At 38.1% G+C, this 15902-nt stretch overlaps 1 protein-coding gene across 3 annotated transcripts in view; it reads left to right on the top strand.

Annotated features, from left to right (window-relative positions):
• The window catches only part of ABCB11 (ATP binding cassette subfamily B member 11), a 91532-nt gene that overhangs the window by 48918 nt on the left and 26712 nt on the right, over positions 1–15902 (top strand). For all 3 annotated transcript variants that reach the window (XM_025934958.2, XM_086718830.1, XM_086718831.1), the window contains 5 exons: positions 1633–1836; positions 3459–3629; positions 4130–4331; positions 5337–5412; positions 10071–10173. In XM_025934958.2, the coding sequence (XP_025790743.1) occupies positions 1633–1836; positions 3459–3629; positions 4130–4331; positions 5337–5412; positions 10071–10173 (756 nt within the window). The remainder of the gene's footprint in view (positions 1–1632; positions 1837–3458; positions 3630–4129; positions 4332–5336; positions 5413–10070; positions 10174–15902) is intronic.

Raw genomic sequence — 15902 nt, 5'->3', positions numbered from 1 at the left:
GCAGAGTTGACTTAATGATTTTTGACCAGACTGACTGGACTAATTCCCTGCACGGTGGCTGTACTCAATGAACAACCCGCTTGTGCACTAAGGGGTGTAACTAAATGCGCAGATACATTCAAAATGGTATTTCTGCCTCTTCGGTGAACTAACATTTCCATTTATTTCTTTGGATTGCAACAAAATCGTATTGTCTTTTAAAGTTTTCCAAACACTAGGTATAGGAAAGGTTGCATGGCTAGAATGAACAGATTGATTACTGCTTCGAGAAGCTGAGTTTAAAAATATATATATAATCTCACAAACTACTTGGTTTCTTTTTCCTCATGTTTATTTGTCTATAAAAATAATTATTTATTTTCAAAATGACCTCCAAGGTGTGTATGCTCATTTTATAAATAAGGCAGCAGAGTCAGAGAGATTGAGACTTTCCCCCAGTTTGAACCCAGGTCTATTAGATGCCAGAGGCTCTGTTCTTTCTACACTCTCAAAATCATTCTTGTCAACATTTCCTTGATGCCTTGCAGTATACTCATTTGACTGTATGTTAAGTGGCTTCAATACAAGGCATTCTCTATAATGGATGCACTGCCACACTGACATGACAGACGTAATGAAAATTCTCTTTGGTACAGACATTCCGTCCTCTGGATATTCGTTGCTACATACCAGCATAACTACACTCTGAATTTATAAAAATCATGGTTTCTTGATGTAAGGTCTTTGCTTCTTTGCTAATAGTAATTTGTAATTGTTTATCCCACCTATAGTTTCAATTACTTTTAAATGGCAAAGTGCTATTTTTTTTTTAAATATAATTTATTGTCAAGTTGACTAACATACAGTGTGTACAATGTGCTCTTAGCTTTGGGAGTAGATTCCCATGATTCATCACTTACACACAACACCCAGTGCTCGTCACAACAAGTGCCCTACTCAATGCTCATCCCCTGCCCCCCCCCCACACACACCCTACCAACCCATCAACCTCACTTTGTTCTCTGTATTTAAGAGTCTTTTATGAGTTGCTTCCGTCTCTGTTTGAAACTATTTTTTTCTCCTTCCCTTCCTCCATGGTCTTCTGTTAAGTTTCTCATGTTCCACATAGGAGTGAAAACATATGAAATCTGTCTTTCTCTGACTTGTTTCATTTAATGTAATACCCTCCAGTTACATCTACTTTGTTACAAATGGCAAGATTTCATGAATCCGGCCAGAAAGTTACTGTAATGCATATACACAAGATAGGGAACATTTCTTATTTTCTTTGTAGCTTTTGAAGTCCATTTTTATAGGTCATAAGTCAAAAGATAATAAAAATATACAACATATGGTGAATAGCTGATTGATTCCATTGAAGAATTAACATTTTTTCCATTCCTGGGCCAATTGTGGTCAATTAAATGACCTTTACATCATTTGTGTTTCTACAATGAATTGTCCTACAGCTATACTCGATTTCAACTATAAATTGTCACTCTTATATAAACAACCTCATTGTAGGAGGAATTATTTTTGTTATAATCTTGCAGGTCTCTACTTTTTCTCCCCGTACATCAAGTACAACATAGCATTTTGGATCAGAACCCCGAAGGATTCTAAGAGATGTGACATTGTGCTCATGTTTTCTAGGTGACTTTGGATGGCCATGACATCCGCTCTCTTAACATTCAGTGGCTTAGAGCTCAGATTGGGATAGTGGAGCAAGAGCCCGTTCTGTTCTCCACCACCATTGCAGAGAATATTCGCTACGGCAGAGAAGATGCAACGATGGAAGATATAGTTCTAGCTGCCAAGGCAGCCAATGCCTACAACTTCATCATGGACCTGCCACAGGTACCCCTAGTCTCTCATTCCACGGGGGAACGCAGAAGTTGTGAAAGAGAAAAGAAAAAGTTACACAATATTATACATTTCTTTTCATTTGAATCCCAAATCATTAAATTCTTAATGCCATGTTAGATTTCATTCCTGGAAATGTACCATGAATTTTCCCCGTTGTCTGAAAACACATTATTGTTGATATATTAAAAATCTACCAAACAGGAACTTTCTTTTAAAATCTCCCTTTGACATTGACACAATCTTCTTACCCTATCTGTTAAGCATTTGTTTAAGCAGTAGGTAAGTTTTTCATGTGGCAATGACTTACACAATGCTTCTTTGATGCCTACTAATGTCATTGTTCTTTAATTTTCTTGTGTTTAGGCAGCTAAACAAAGTGTCCTCAGTACTGTATCTCACATATTCAAAAATTCCTCATTTATCTTCATTGTAAACAATGACAACAAAACCCAACTCCATATTATTATACTTATATACATTTTGTGGCCAATAGTCTGCTAAATCAAAGAAGAGTTATTACTAGTTAACATATATATATATATATATATATATATATATATATATATATATATTTACTTATATATGCTTACTTATATATGCTTACTACATACCAGGCACTGTTCTAAGCACTTTACCTCTCATTTGACCCTTAAAACCATCCTGTCGGTAGCTACTTTACTATTTCCACCTGTAAAGAGAGAACTAAGAGGTCAAATAACTTGCTCAAGGCAGAAGAGTCAAGGTTCACACCCACGTGGTCTGGCTCCAGAGTCTGTGTTCCAGATAATTTCCTAATCAGCCTTTTAGATTACCTGTGTGAATAGGATTGCAGCTGTGAGTATGATATAGTCTAATGGCAAAGAGTATAAAGCTTTGGAATCAGACTGCCTCCATGCAAGTCCCATATTCTCTATTTGTAAGCTCTATAAACTTGGGCAAGTTACTTTAGCCCCTTACACCCCAGCATTTCCCTACCCATCGATTGACCACAGCGATATCTATCTCATGGGCCATCTGTAGGGACTAATGAGGTGAAATGTGTAAAGAGCTCAGCTCCATGCTTTATACATGGTAAGTGCTCAACTCATGTTGGCTAATAATGAACAAGACAAGAGTCTGACACCATTGTGAGATTGTCATATAATTCTATACATGAAAGATACTCAGTAACTGTTTGCTATAGATGGTAATGATCGTAAAGCTAGTTTGATCTTTCCTTTACAACATAAAGACAGCTTTAGTGTTGTGTTTTTCTGTGTTGCCAAACTAGAGAAAAGGAGGAAGAACTTGATATGTGCTCTAACCCTTTAAAATGGGTTTTCAGGACCCTGATCAACTTTTACTTTGGTGGAAACATTTTATTTGAAGTTGAACTAGAGAGAAACATTTATATAACCCAGGAACCCAGGAATGAAAGAATAAATCAATTTCTTCATCTTACATACAAGTATCGATCAGACAGTAACCTGTTTCACAAAAGGGTATTTCTTTCAATGAAAGTTGGGCCTGTGAAAATTCATCCTTGAGAAGGAAGCTAGAAAGGACCTTGTAATGATCACTGCCAGGAACCATCAAATTGTTCCTCTTCCTTCCTGGTGTCACCTTCTTCCCAGCAATTTGACACTCTTGTTGGAGAAGGAGGAGGCCAGATGAGCGGTGGCCAGAAACAAAGAGTGGCCATTGCCAGAGCCCTTGTCCGAAACCCTAAGATCCTGCTCTTGGACATGGCCACCTCGGCGCTGGACAATGAGAGTGAAGCCCTGGTACAAGAGGCACTGAGTAAGGTTGGTTGAAAGTCTGAGTTCATTGTATGAGACCATGTGGAAATGTGCTGTAGGAAAGGCAGCTTGCTGAGAGAGGATGGGGGTGGGGGGAAGGGAAGGGAGGAAAGGAGAGAGGGAGGGAGAGAGAGGGGACTACATGGGTCAGTGGGTCCAGTCTAACAGTTTAGAAAATACTGACTACAATGTTCCTCGCAGTTGAATAGAAGTCAGTATGATTTGCTTCCAGAAGCTACAAATGAAAAATTTTAAATCTTGTTGAATCTAACTTAGAATATGTGATTTCAAAAATTTCCATTTTGTTTTTAGCTGTTCATTAATAGCAACAGCTGGACCAACATGTGGGTGTTCATGGCCTTGATAGAGTGTGCTGGCCTTTTCTAATGTCTGCATAGCCTATTAAGGACCAAGACTCTGACTCACTTGTGGATTTGGAAACCATCCAATGTCAATGTCAGCTCTGTCTTACTGTTTGCTTAACAGTACACTGTACATTCTTACAGATTCAGCACGGACATACAATCGTTTCAGTTGCTCATCGCCTATCCACAATCAGAGCTGCAGATGTCATTATTGGTTTTGAACATGGTACAGCTGTGGAAAGAGGCACCCATGAAGAATTGATGGAAAGGAAAGGCGTTTACTTCACTCTAGTGACTTTGCAAAGTCAAGGTGATCAAGCTGCTAACGGAGAGGGCATAAAAGGCAAGTGTCTTTTCCAATATACTTGTACATTGTATAAAACATTACGTTTGTTAACTCTGTTTTATGGATTTCTCTACATTTAAAATACACTGTGTTATTTGTTCTCCCAAAAGCCCTTGGAGGCATGCTACAGATGATAAGAGAAAGAACAGAAGTTCAGGAGATTCAGTTACTTGATCAAGTCAGAGAGCTAAAATCCAGGTCTTGTGTGGAAGAACGATTTCAATTCTATCCGATACTTTGCAGATAGGAGAGCCTTCCTAGAGTGTCCTGCACACAGTAGGACATTTATTCTTACTGATTGGGTAAATTAATTAATGACTAAACATTGTGGTGCTTATTTTCATTAGCGTGGATAGATACTTTGGGCCCTCGTGCATCCTTTCTGTTTTCAGTCTGAATTTTCAGACTTGGTGCTTACGCCAGCCTACATTAACCAACCACTCCAAACTTTCTCTACCATACCACATCTCGATTTGTGAACTCCACTGAGTAAAACTACTGTGTACATTTAACACGTGTGATTTATTCTGAAAATATATACTTTTTAACTTGGTGTGTCTACCACAGAAACCACCTACAGTGGGCTTCCTTCAAGTTTTTACGATTCATGCTATCAAATATCTATTCGTTGGGGATGACACACTGGGTATCACACAGTTCAAAAGATTCAATCCTGCTGAGTATTTTTTTTTAAGTTTGTTTGCTTATTTATTTATTTATTTATTTAAGTAATCTCTAAACCCAGTGTGGGGGACTCATACTTGCGACTCAGAGATCAAGAGTTACATGCTCTTCTGATGAAGCCAGCCAGGCACCCCCTGCTGAGTATTTTGAAATTTTTTGTTCGAATGTGACGGATAAGTGCTAAGTGTTATTTGTCGCGATAGAGTTAATAGAATGTTTTAGCATCAGATATAGTGATAGCATATAATAAGTAGTTTTATTTTGATATGGCTCTCCTTATTGTATACACTAAGGAATCATTTATGTTGTGTTGCACAGGAGAAGACGAAACTGAAGACCGCTCATTTGGTGGCAGACAGACCTTTAGCAGAGAGAGCTACCAGGCTAGTTTAAGGTAAGCTAGCCATGAGGCAGATTTTAAGGTTTTAAAATATTCTTAGGAGCCTCTGCCCCTATGATCCCTCAGGTAATATCTCAGGTACAACCAGGAGATCCTTGAGTGTAGCCCCAGGTTTCATGTAATATGAACGTGAAAATGAATCCTTGGTTGCTATATATTGACATTTCTGTTTCTAATTCATGGGGATTTTTTTGTTCCACATTGGCTTCTTATCTTATTGTGGCTAGTGTCACGAGAGAGAGGCTTTATAATTAAAATGTTTTCAGTTTAGAAAGGGGATTTTAAAAATTTGTGTTTGGTCTTGTCCCCTAGATCTAACCATGATATGAAGCACTGTTTTTACATGGAGGTCAAGTTCATGGCTTTAGGCCCATTCTTTTACCTACTGAGCTGCAATTGAATTACAAATATTTCTGCTTCCAGAGTGACACATCTGAATTCAAATCATTCCTTAACTAGATGAAATAAGAAATGTATTTTTTAGCATTTGAAGAGAATTTCCTTAAACCCCAGCTATTTATTTTTATTTGGATGAATATAGGGGTACTGACTTTCAAACATATTTTTGGAATATGCCGTTAACAAGACTGTAAGTTTTAGTCTTTCATCCTGATTTAAGTGTATCAGTAAAATAGTTCATTTAATGTTAAAATTCTATGTACTAAGAATTCTGCCCAAGAGTAGCTGTCTCTATTTGTGAAAATATTATTTAAGATTTTTTTTCGCTGAGTTAGGAGGCTGTTAGTAAACAATGGGTGAGAGTAGATTTCTCTACCATTGACTTTATCATTTCTAGGATATGTAATTCAAGGCTATACTCTGAGCAAAGGCACAGTTATAAGACTTGCTCTTTCAAGACAGCATATTGCTTATTGAAAACTGGTTAAAGTGGCTTAGAAGAAAACATTTATGGAACAATTCCAAGCAATTCAAACACAGATTTATTTTTCAATATTCAAAGAATAACGTATATAGCTGTTGAATCACTATGTTGTATACCTGAAATTAACATAACATTGTATACCAATTATACTCAAAAAAATAGTTCACTAATTTTATGCTTAGGGTTTTTTATTTTTCCTTTTGAGAAAGTTTATTCATAAAAATTTCGAAAAATGTTGGTTTTATCAAGTGTTGTGAATTAGGAAAATAATAAAGTAATAGCCTCAAATTGCTCTATAAAGTCAAAGTTACAACAATTGCCAAAATTATTAGGTAGGTTTTTTTTTTTTAATTTTTTTTTCAACGTTTTTTATTTATTTTTGGGACAGAGAGAGACAGAGCATGAACGGGGGAGGGGCAGAGAGAGAGGGAGACACAGAATCGGAAACAGGCTCCAGGCTCTGAGCCATCAGCCCAGAGCCGGATGCGGGGCTCGAACTCACGGACCGCGAGATCGTGACCTGGCTGAAGTCGGACGCTTAACCGACTGCGCCACCCAGGCGCCCATAGTTTTTATAGATATTGGGCATTGTGTCTAACCATGCTTTTCTTTTTTTTTTTTTTTAAATATTTATTTTTGAAGAGAGAGGGACACAGAGTGTGAGCGGGGGAGAGGAAGAGAGTGAGGGAGACACAGAATCCAAAGCAGGATCCAGAATCTAAGCTGTCAGCACAGAGCCTGACCCGGGGCTCGAACCCACCAACAGTGAGATCATGACATTAGCCGAAGTCGGACACTTAACCAACTGAGCCACCACGGCACCACTTAACCATGCTTTTCTGATTCGAAGAAATATAAATTATAAGGATCATTAGAATCACAACCTGAGGATACTGTCTACCTTCTTAAACACAGAAAACGACAGGCATCTCTTTTGATAACTAGGCTAACAGTTGTAAAGAGGAAGTGATGTATTTCATAGTCATGTCAATAAGAAAGTAAATATTTTCTTAGCTTTTCTGAGGAGCAAAATTCTCCTTGTTCTGAGTAGTTTACTTATAGTTTATTATTAGGATCAAATAAACATTTTTAATACAAACATTTCTTATTTGGCTATTAATTCTCACAAATTCTACATTTTGGTGACTAGAAAGAGAAATGTAGAAATATAATCTACACACAAAAAGTAACTATTAAGCTCCTGCAGAGAAAGATTTATAAATTTGAGTAAGAAGGTCTGTTAAAAATATCTCATTGTGTATGCTGACAGATTTTTTTTGCTAAAAGATGACTAAATTAAATGTTAATGTGTATCTTATTTCCTTGGCCTTGGTCTTTTGGAGGGCTCAATCTCTCTTTAGCAATATATTTTAGGTTCAAGAACAATTTAGTGGATAACAGTAACTGATCTCCTGAATAATAATGTTGAAAGAGACAGAGAAATCGTGAGGATATTCATTCTCTGAATTAGCTGTTTTTACTTGTGGAGAGAAGTGGTACCCAGCTTCTGAGAAAGGGAGTGACAGATGTTGCTGTTTTTTGTTGTTTTTTTTTTTTTAAAAGGCACGGGATAGAATCCTAACTCTGATGTCTATGGTGGACCAGAGGGGGTTGGCAGGTAGGCCCATGGTTTCAATGGGACAGCCTATGTGGAGGCAGGTGGAACATTCTGGGAAATAGGGAGAGAGAGAGAGACTTAAGAAATAGAAGATTAAGGTAGTAAAACTCAGAAGGGACAAGAATATATGTTTTGCCATGCTCAGAACTAGGAGGAAGTCAACCATATTTCCTTTTCCACATACTCCTACATTGGCTTCCAATGCTCTGAACTTCTCTGCAGGCCCATGACCTTACATCTCAGCCCTACTATGCACTCTGCTCTCTCCACTTGACACATGCCTAGTCCTCATGCCTTCTGGAGAAGACTTCTTGACCTTAGTTACATAACCCAAAGAAGTAACTCTATTGCTGGAGAGTCTCAGGCCGGGTGGGAGGGAGCTGGGGTGTCCCAGAGGGCAGCCTGATAACAGGGAAACAGGGTGAGGAGTGGTTTCATGCCTGGTCATAATGAGACTTGACAAGAGTGTGAATGTGCAAGAGCAAGGAAGAGGGAGGACTTGAGATACATGCACCTTATTGCACCTGGGTGACTAAGTGCTACTAATTGGACCTGGGAACAAAAAGGTGATGTGCTAGTACCTTCTCAAGAAGGCCAGATGAGCATGGATAATAGACAAGCACCACCTTCATATCTGTCTTCGCCTAACTTCACCTGGATACAAATGATGAAGATGGTTTCCTTGTAAATGGTTCCATCTAGATTATGCTGAAACAGTTGATACTGGTCTCATTGGCTCTAGCATCTCTCTCTTTATACTTCTTACTTCAGATAGGTGCTTTGACAATGTAACACCCTCCTCTCAAGTCTTCACCAACGCCTTCATCACTTCAAACTGTATTTGCAAATGACTGAAAACCTAACTCAGCCTGCTTTAACTTTTAAAGGGAGAGAATCAGTTTACATAACAAGTAGTTCCAAGAAAGCTTTGGCTTCAGGCTTCACATATGTGATGTGTCCAAGATGCATCTAGTTTCTCTCTTCCTTTCTCAGCTCTACCTTTTTTCCCCTTCTATTTGCTTCATTTTTCAGTAAGCTTCTTTCTTTGAAGGTATTGATATAATCGCCAGCCATTCCTCCTGGTGCTGCATATTTTCACCTTTAACCTAGAGGAGAATAGGAGTCTCCTCAGAAAATCTCAAGGAAAAAACAAAACCACCTGAACCAATCTCTTCCTATATCTGTTCTATACTAAGTATATGTAATGAGGAACCCTGTTCTCTCCTGTCTCCATGCTTTTCTGTTTATACTGTTCTCTCCATCAGAAATGCTCTTCCTCGAGCCTACAAATACCCAAGTCCCACCTTAGTCACCTCTTCCATGAAGACTTTCATGGTAATACCTGCCGTATATGTTTTGTTCCCTTAAATTTCCATACTTTTTCGTCAACCCTGCCTTACAGCACTTAACACATTCTTCCTACGCCAGGGTTGGGTACATATTTTGCTCTTCTGTAAGATTTTAAACTCCTTGAGGGAAAATTCTGTCACTGACCAGTCTTTGTAATCCTCACAGCATCTGGCATTGGTTTGCATGCTATAGATGCCCAATAAGCTTCTGTTAAATGAATAAATGAGTGAATGAACACATCAACTAAATTTTATTTCAGTAAGCTACTTGTTACTTAAATGCATTTCTAGGGACAGTACGTAGCCTAAAGAAAATCTCACTAGGGGCCCTATTTTCCTCCTCTGAGCTCATTTGTATCCAGGTGGCCTTACACTAAAGTAAAACCAAGTGTGACTAGAGAGAAAGAGACATCCAAATTACAACCTGTAACCAATAGGGAGGTAAAGATGCTGGGCCTTTGCCCTGGTAGCAATTAGCAGACCATGTGGATTTGGAATGGATTTGAGCCTTGGACCTTGTTTTGGAAGACTGGTAGGACAGCTCTCCTCTCCTTCTCTCCTTCCCTCCTTGAGCACACTCTGAATCAGAGTCTAGCTTGGGGCCCAGAGCATCCAATCTAATTAACTATGCTGCAAGAATGGTTCTGCCAAACCTGCCCAGGAAGCTGTCTTACCTTGTTACTATGTGACCTACCAAGCATTTCTGTTTATTTGACACATATGATGTAAGCCTGAACACCAGCTAAGTCCTGTTCCAACCTGCCCATAATCTACAGACTCTTTCATCTTTGTTTATTTACAGAGCTTCAATCCGGCAACGCTCCAAGTCTCAGCTTTCTTACCTGGCACCTGAACCTCCATTAGCTGTTGTAGATCATAAGTCTACTTATGAAGAAGACAGAAAGGTCAGGCACCAGTTGCTCTTGGGGATTGGAGACCGTCTTTGCTGGGGACTATTGCATGGCCTTTAAATCTGACAACATGAGTTTTCAAGGCAAATATCTAGTAATGTTCACTAAATCAGATTAAATGGGAGAATCCATGAGGACCTGATGAAAACTCTAAATTGTATACAATATGTTAAAAGAAATACAGATTAATTAATGACCTTTAAGAACATCTGAGAACTGAAAATGGACTAAAATTGTTAGTCAATAATTTGAGACGAATCATTGTAATAGACACAGGCAAATTATATGTACTTAGTAGATTATTTGGCTATATGTATATTATTTTAAAGGTTGTAAGAATACTTGAAAACAAGTTTTCTCAAATTTTTCAATCTCCTTCTTAAATTATAATAACCCTGGCAAAAGTGTTTATTCGACAAAGGTATTTGATAAAGTTAGCACGATTTTTTAATTAACAGAAGATGATTAGGTTTTATGGACAGTTGTTTACTTCATATAGCTTTACCATAATTTCTTAAGGATATATCTATATCTACAATCAGCACTATTGGTTTTAATAAAATTCAAAATGACACAAAAATGAAAGAGATAGGTGAGGAATCAACAGATGTAGCAATATTTCTTCCTAGGGACACAGATCCTCAAAGTTATTGTGGGCATCTTACTTTCACATAAGGTGCCCATCTATCCCCACCCTCAAAGCCTTTCTTAATCTCTGAACTTAATTCTTCAACCTGAGAGTCTCACATTCAAGCCCAAACTCCTCTTCATTTGACACTTTTCATGGCAGTTTTCTTATTGAGCCTTAACTGGGGTCATATTGTCTTATTCCTTTACTAAATTACAAGCTTCTTAAAGATAGTGAGTATATATTATTTGTGTTTGCATCAACTTGAGCACTTAGGCCAGTTCCCTGCACCTATTAGGATATCAGGAGATTTAAAAACTAGGATGATAATTGAATTTCTACAATGAAATAAGCCCAAACCACAAGATTTATCAAAGCAAATAAGTCAGAGAGTATTTTAATTACAAGCACATCCATTATGCATGATGTAATTTCAAACTGTCTTTAAAAAATTTTTAATGAGAATCCGTTTTGGAAGTAATTATAAACCTTTATTCGCAGTGACAAATGTGGAATAAAGTACAGTCTTCCTTATGATCTTATGACTATGACAGAAGGGTTATTAAAGTTCTCTCTTGGTTTTAATATATTAGGAATGAATAAATATCCAGTAGAGTTGGTTTAAGTCAATTTCATAGAAAAATACTTAGGAGCAGCAGGATGAATCACACAGAGAGCAAGCATGGTTGCTTACTGCATCTTGCCATTAAGGACTCAACTTCTCTTCTAAATCTAGAAATAGTTATTTCATCTATGTCCATGGTGCTGCCACCAATAATGACAAGATGCCTATATAAGGAGTCTAGTGAAGCTCCAGGGGGCAAAGAACCAAACACGATGTTGAAATTTCAAATGTAACAGTATCAATCATATTTGACTTTTGCATTTTTTATGTTTTTTTCTAGTTTTTGTTACTATTTGACAACAAAAGCGAGAGCAGAAGGAAGGAAGGAAGGAAGGAAGGAAGGAAGGAAGGAAAGAAAGAGAAGAAAAATAAATTCTGATTTAGTTGTTGCTGTTGAAACTGGCAGTGGCCCGGCATAGCTGTAGAGATCAGATCCCTGGAGATCTGGAGATCAGATTCCCACAGCGTTCTCCTGATGCTGAGAAAACTCAAAAGGGAACCATTTACATAAGGAGGAAACCTAAATCAAATATAAAGACTAGTTAGAGAAATAAAAATGCTCCATATAATATTCTACTTATCAGCATTGTGAATTAGAATGGAATAGTTAAACTCAATTAAATTTAAATCAGTGTAATATTTAAAATATGCCACTTTATATTCTGCCTCCAGTTAAGAGAGAAAAAAGAAGGGGAAAAAAATGACAGGGAAGCCATTGTGATTTTGTGAAAGCTCCAAGAAAATTAGATCTTATGCTTATATTAAGACTGCTCAATGGTAATTACATTAGGATTTTTTAGATTTAAATTAACTAATTTTTTAAAAAGGAACAACGGGATTAGGGTTGATAAAATTTAATGTATGGAATTTCTAATCTCAAGTAATATTTTAAAGTACTTTAAATACGTGGGATATTGTGATCTCAAGTAGATTTTAAAGCATTTTAAAAGTTAACTAAATTTGCCAAACACTGGCAAAATCCTTTCTTTTTCTCATTTTATGGAGAAATTCTAACCTTAATGTGTTACTTGGGAAGTATGCTATCTCAGGTTCCAATGCAAAATGTTTACTTACATAAAGGAATTATCTCCACCTTGTGGTCTCTCAGAGTTTCGACTCTGAACATTTAGAAGAGATGGTTGCATAAAGAGCTTGTACTTTCAAACACTAGGTGGGCTCACCGGGGACCGAGGTCTCCTAGTTGCTGGTAACTAGGTAACGTTTCTTCTCACTCTCCAAGCTGTGCTTTGGGTTGCCATCAGTCGAGTCAGATCTTAGCTATAATGCTGACAAAATTAAGTGGAGGATTAGGGGACACCCTCAGGCAAAAGGTGCCAGTCTCTGATACTGAGACATCTCTCTCAGGGAAACAAACAAAGTAGGATCTGTATGAAATCAAGTCAAGGTCAAAAGTTTGAAACTCACCACTTCATCACAGCTAACTTAGAAGATAGGGTTTCAGCATTGATTAAGAGGACAGAGATAGGACCCTTACAAATGGCTATCACTATATGTTCATTTGGAGAATCTCTGCTCCTTTATCATAGTTCCCATTTCTTATCATCAAATCTTGAAGTCGTTATTGAGGCAGGAGACCCCTATGGATTGGCATGCAGAAATCACTGTAACAAAGCACAGAAAGCAGAACATAAGATTTAAGTAGGTAGGAGGTTTTATTTTCACCTGACCTATAAAAGGAGACGGAAGGAAGGAAACTGAGATAAGTGCAGTGTCTACCATTGAACCATCTGCACAGTAGACGAGCTCAGTATTTTTTTAAATAAATGTTTTGTTGCATGTATGCACCATGGGCATAAAAGCTCCATTCATTCTTTCGTCCAATAAATATTGATTGTACAGCTATTGTGTGCCAGGGATTGTGTTATGGATGCAGAGATGAACAAGAGCCACTGTCCCTCTCCCTGCCCTGGAGTTGCAAGCAGGATTCTTTTTTTTTCTAACAGGATACCTCTTTACATATAATAAACTTGACATTGCTACAATAAAGGCAGGAATCTGTAGTAAGAGAACACATCAACTTTTATAATTTTACCCCTCTCCGTGAGTTACTGGTTTGCTACATATACAGGGAAGATGAATAAATTATCTTTAGCCTTTTTTTAGATGACTAAATTTGTCTTTAGCTTTGCAAAACTCAAAGGAAAAATTCTTCTATACATAATGGCTTTATATTTTGCTTTCTTCTATTATTCTTTTAGCTATATCAAGTAAGTCAATTACTTAGGGACAGATTTTCTAGTTTTTGCATCATTCAGGCTTGATGGTGCATTTGGTGGGGGACGGGGGGGACAGTCAGGGGACAGTTTCCTTTAAATCAAACTTCTAGTGAAAGGGGACAAAGGAAAATTACTCAAATCAATTAAATTTTGCCTCTTGTTAGTTTATCTTGGAATGATAACTCCTGGAAAAAAATCACTTCATGTTATTTTAAAATGTCTTAAGTATTGTTGTTTAGGGTGAGGGATACCTTTAAGAATCTGAAGACCAGAGAAATTTCTGTCATGTCAGGCTGTGAGTGAGCTGTTTTGTGGGGCAGTGGTTCCAGAAAATGTTGGAGTTTAATGTGCCTGATGGTAGAGCACAGCTGACACTTTCTAAACCTATAATCATGGAATCCTAGGCTCGTAGAGTCCTGGAGATTGCATACTGGGCTTTACTCACATACTGGGCTTTACTACTAGAATTACCTGAGGAGTGGTGTTTTTTTTTTTTTTTTTTTTCCATCTAATATTTATTGAACATTTATTACATGCCAAGTTTTATGCCAAACACGTTATATAGTTCTAGAAGGGGAAGAGAAATTTGAAGTCAGAGTTCAGGATGATGGTCTCAGATAATGGTCTCTTTGCCCTATCTGTTTGAATTCATGTCTGAGTCCTAGAGAGAGAAGGATTATAGCAGGAAGCAGACAGAAGTAATTTTCACACAAAATCTATGAGAGATTTTGGGATCCCAAAGTAGTGCCCCTCAGGAGCTACCATGACTAAGTATGATACCAAGGAAATATGTCTCTTGTTGAGCACTATGCACGGTGTCCCATGGACATGAAATGATTTCAGGGGACGGTCAAGCACGTGCAGCCCTTACAAGGAGGAGAATGCAGTGGAGGTAGTGTCAGAGCCTGTTGGCATTTCATGGGTGACATTGCTGATGAGAAAGAGAGGGAAAATGGTTGCATTTCTGATATGGCCCAGATCAGCTATGTGGGGACACTTGAAGATAACTCCTAGAAACTGCCACAGTTGTTGAGGACCCTTTCATAGAAGTAAGAAAGTAGCTGGGGTCACTGCAGAAGGGATGGAGAGCCCACAATAGCAGTGAGAATGAAACAGAAAAATGTAACACCTAGATATTTATGACAGGAAGGAATACTTCTGGTGGATGTTATAAGGATGTCAGAAGGACCTGCACTTACTCGCAGAATATGTTCCCCTCTTCCTCATTATTCCATTGCACATAAAGTTGAAAATCTTAGTTAGACACCCTTTGAACTAGGATATGTAGACTGGAGATTATGTAAAAAGGGACAAGCAGAAGAAAAAGAGCAAAGACACAAAAGAAAATAAAGTGTTTTTTTCTAAGTGTAGAAAACAACTAAAATTTATTCTCAATATATGTTCTAGAGATAGAACCACTAGTCATAAATATCAGTGACTTTTGAATTGTAGTTTTCCATTGGCTCTAATAGTGAATTTTATTCTTTGTAAATTTTTTTTTTTAATTTTTTTTTCAACGTTTTTATTTATTTTTGGGACAGAGAGAGACAGAGCATGAACGGGGGAGGGGCAGAGAGAGAGGGAGACACAGAATCGGAAACAGGCTCCAGGCTCCGAGCCATCAGCCCAGAGCCTGACGCGGGGCTCGAACTCCCGGACCGCGAGATCGTGACCTGGCTGAAGCCGGACGCTTACCCGACTGCGCCACCCAGGCGCCCCTTATTCTTTGTAAATTTTTAAGTGTAGATAATTCTAAAAGCTTGTGAAATGTATGATTGCTTCATGCAGCCTCTAGGATAGCTCTGCTGTACCCTGAGATCCACATTAGTATCTTTTCAAACACCTTATTTTTAAACACAGATTCACACTCAGGCTTACTAAATTAGAATTTCTGGTGATAGGCCCCAGGAATCTATATTAAAAAAAATTTTTTTAATGTTTATTTATTTTTGAGAGAGAGAGAGAGAGACAGAGAGTTGAGCAGGGGAGTGGTAGAGAGAGAGAGGGAGACACAGCATCTGAAGCAGGCTCCAGGCTCCAGGCTCCGAGATGCAGCACAGAGCCCAATGCAGGGCTTGAACCCATGACTGTGAGATCATGACCTGAGCCAAAGTCAGACGGTTAACTGACTGAGCCATCCAGGTGCCCCCCAGGAATTTATATTTTTAATCATTGATCCACATGAGTCTGGCAAGCATCCTGATCTGGACACCAACCACTGTCTAGAACTGTA

This window comes from Puma concolor, chromosome C1 (assembly GCF_028749965.1).
Source record: "Puma concolor isolate L17-30 chromosome C1, mPumCon1.1.hap2, whole genome shotgun sequence".
Taxonomy (NCBI): Eukaryota; Metazoa; Chordata; class Mammalia; order Carnivora; family Felidae; genus Puma; species Puma concolor.
Note: the sequence above shows the minus strand (reverse complement) of the source record. Positions and strands in the feature narration are given on the sequence as shown.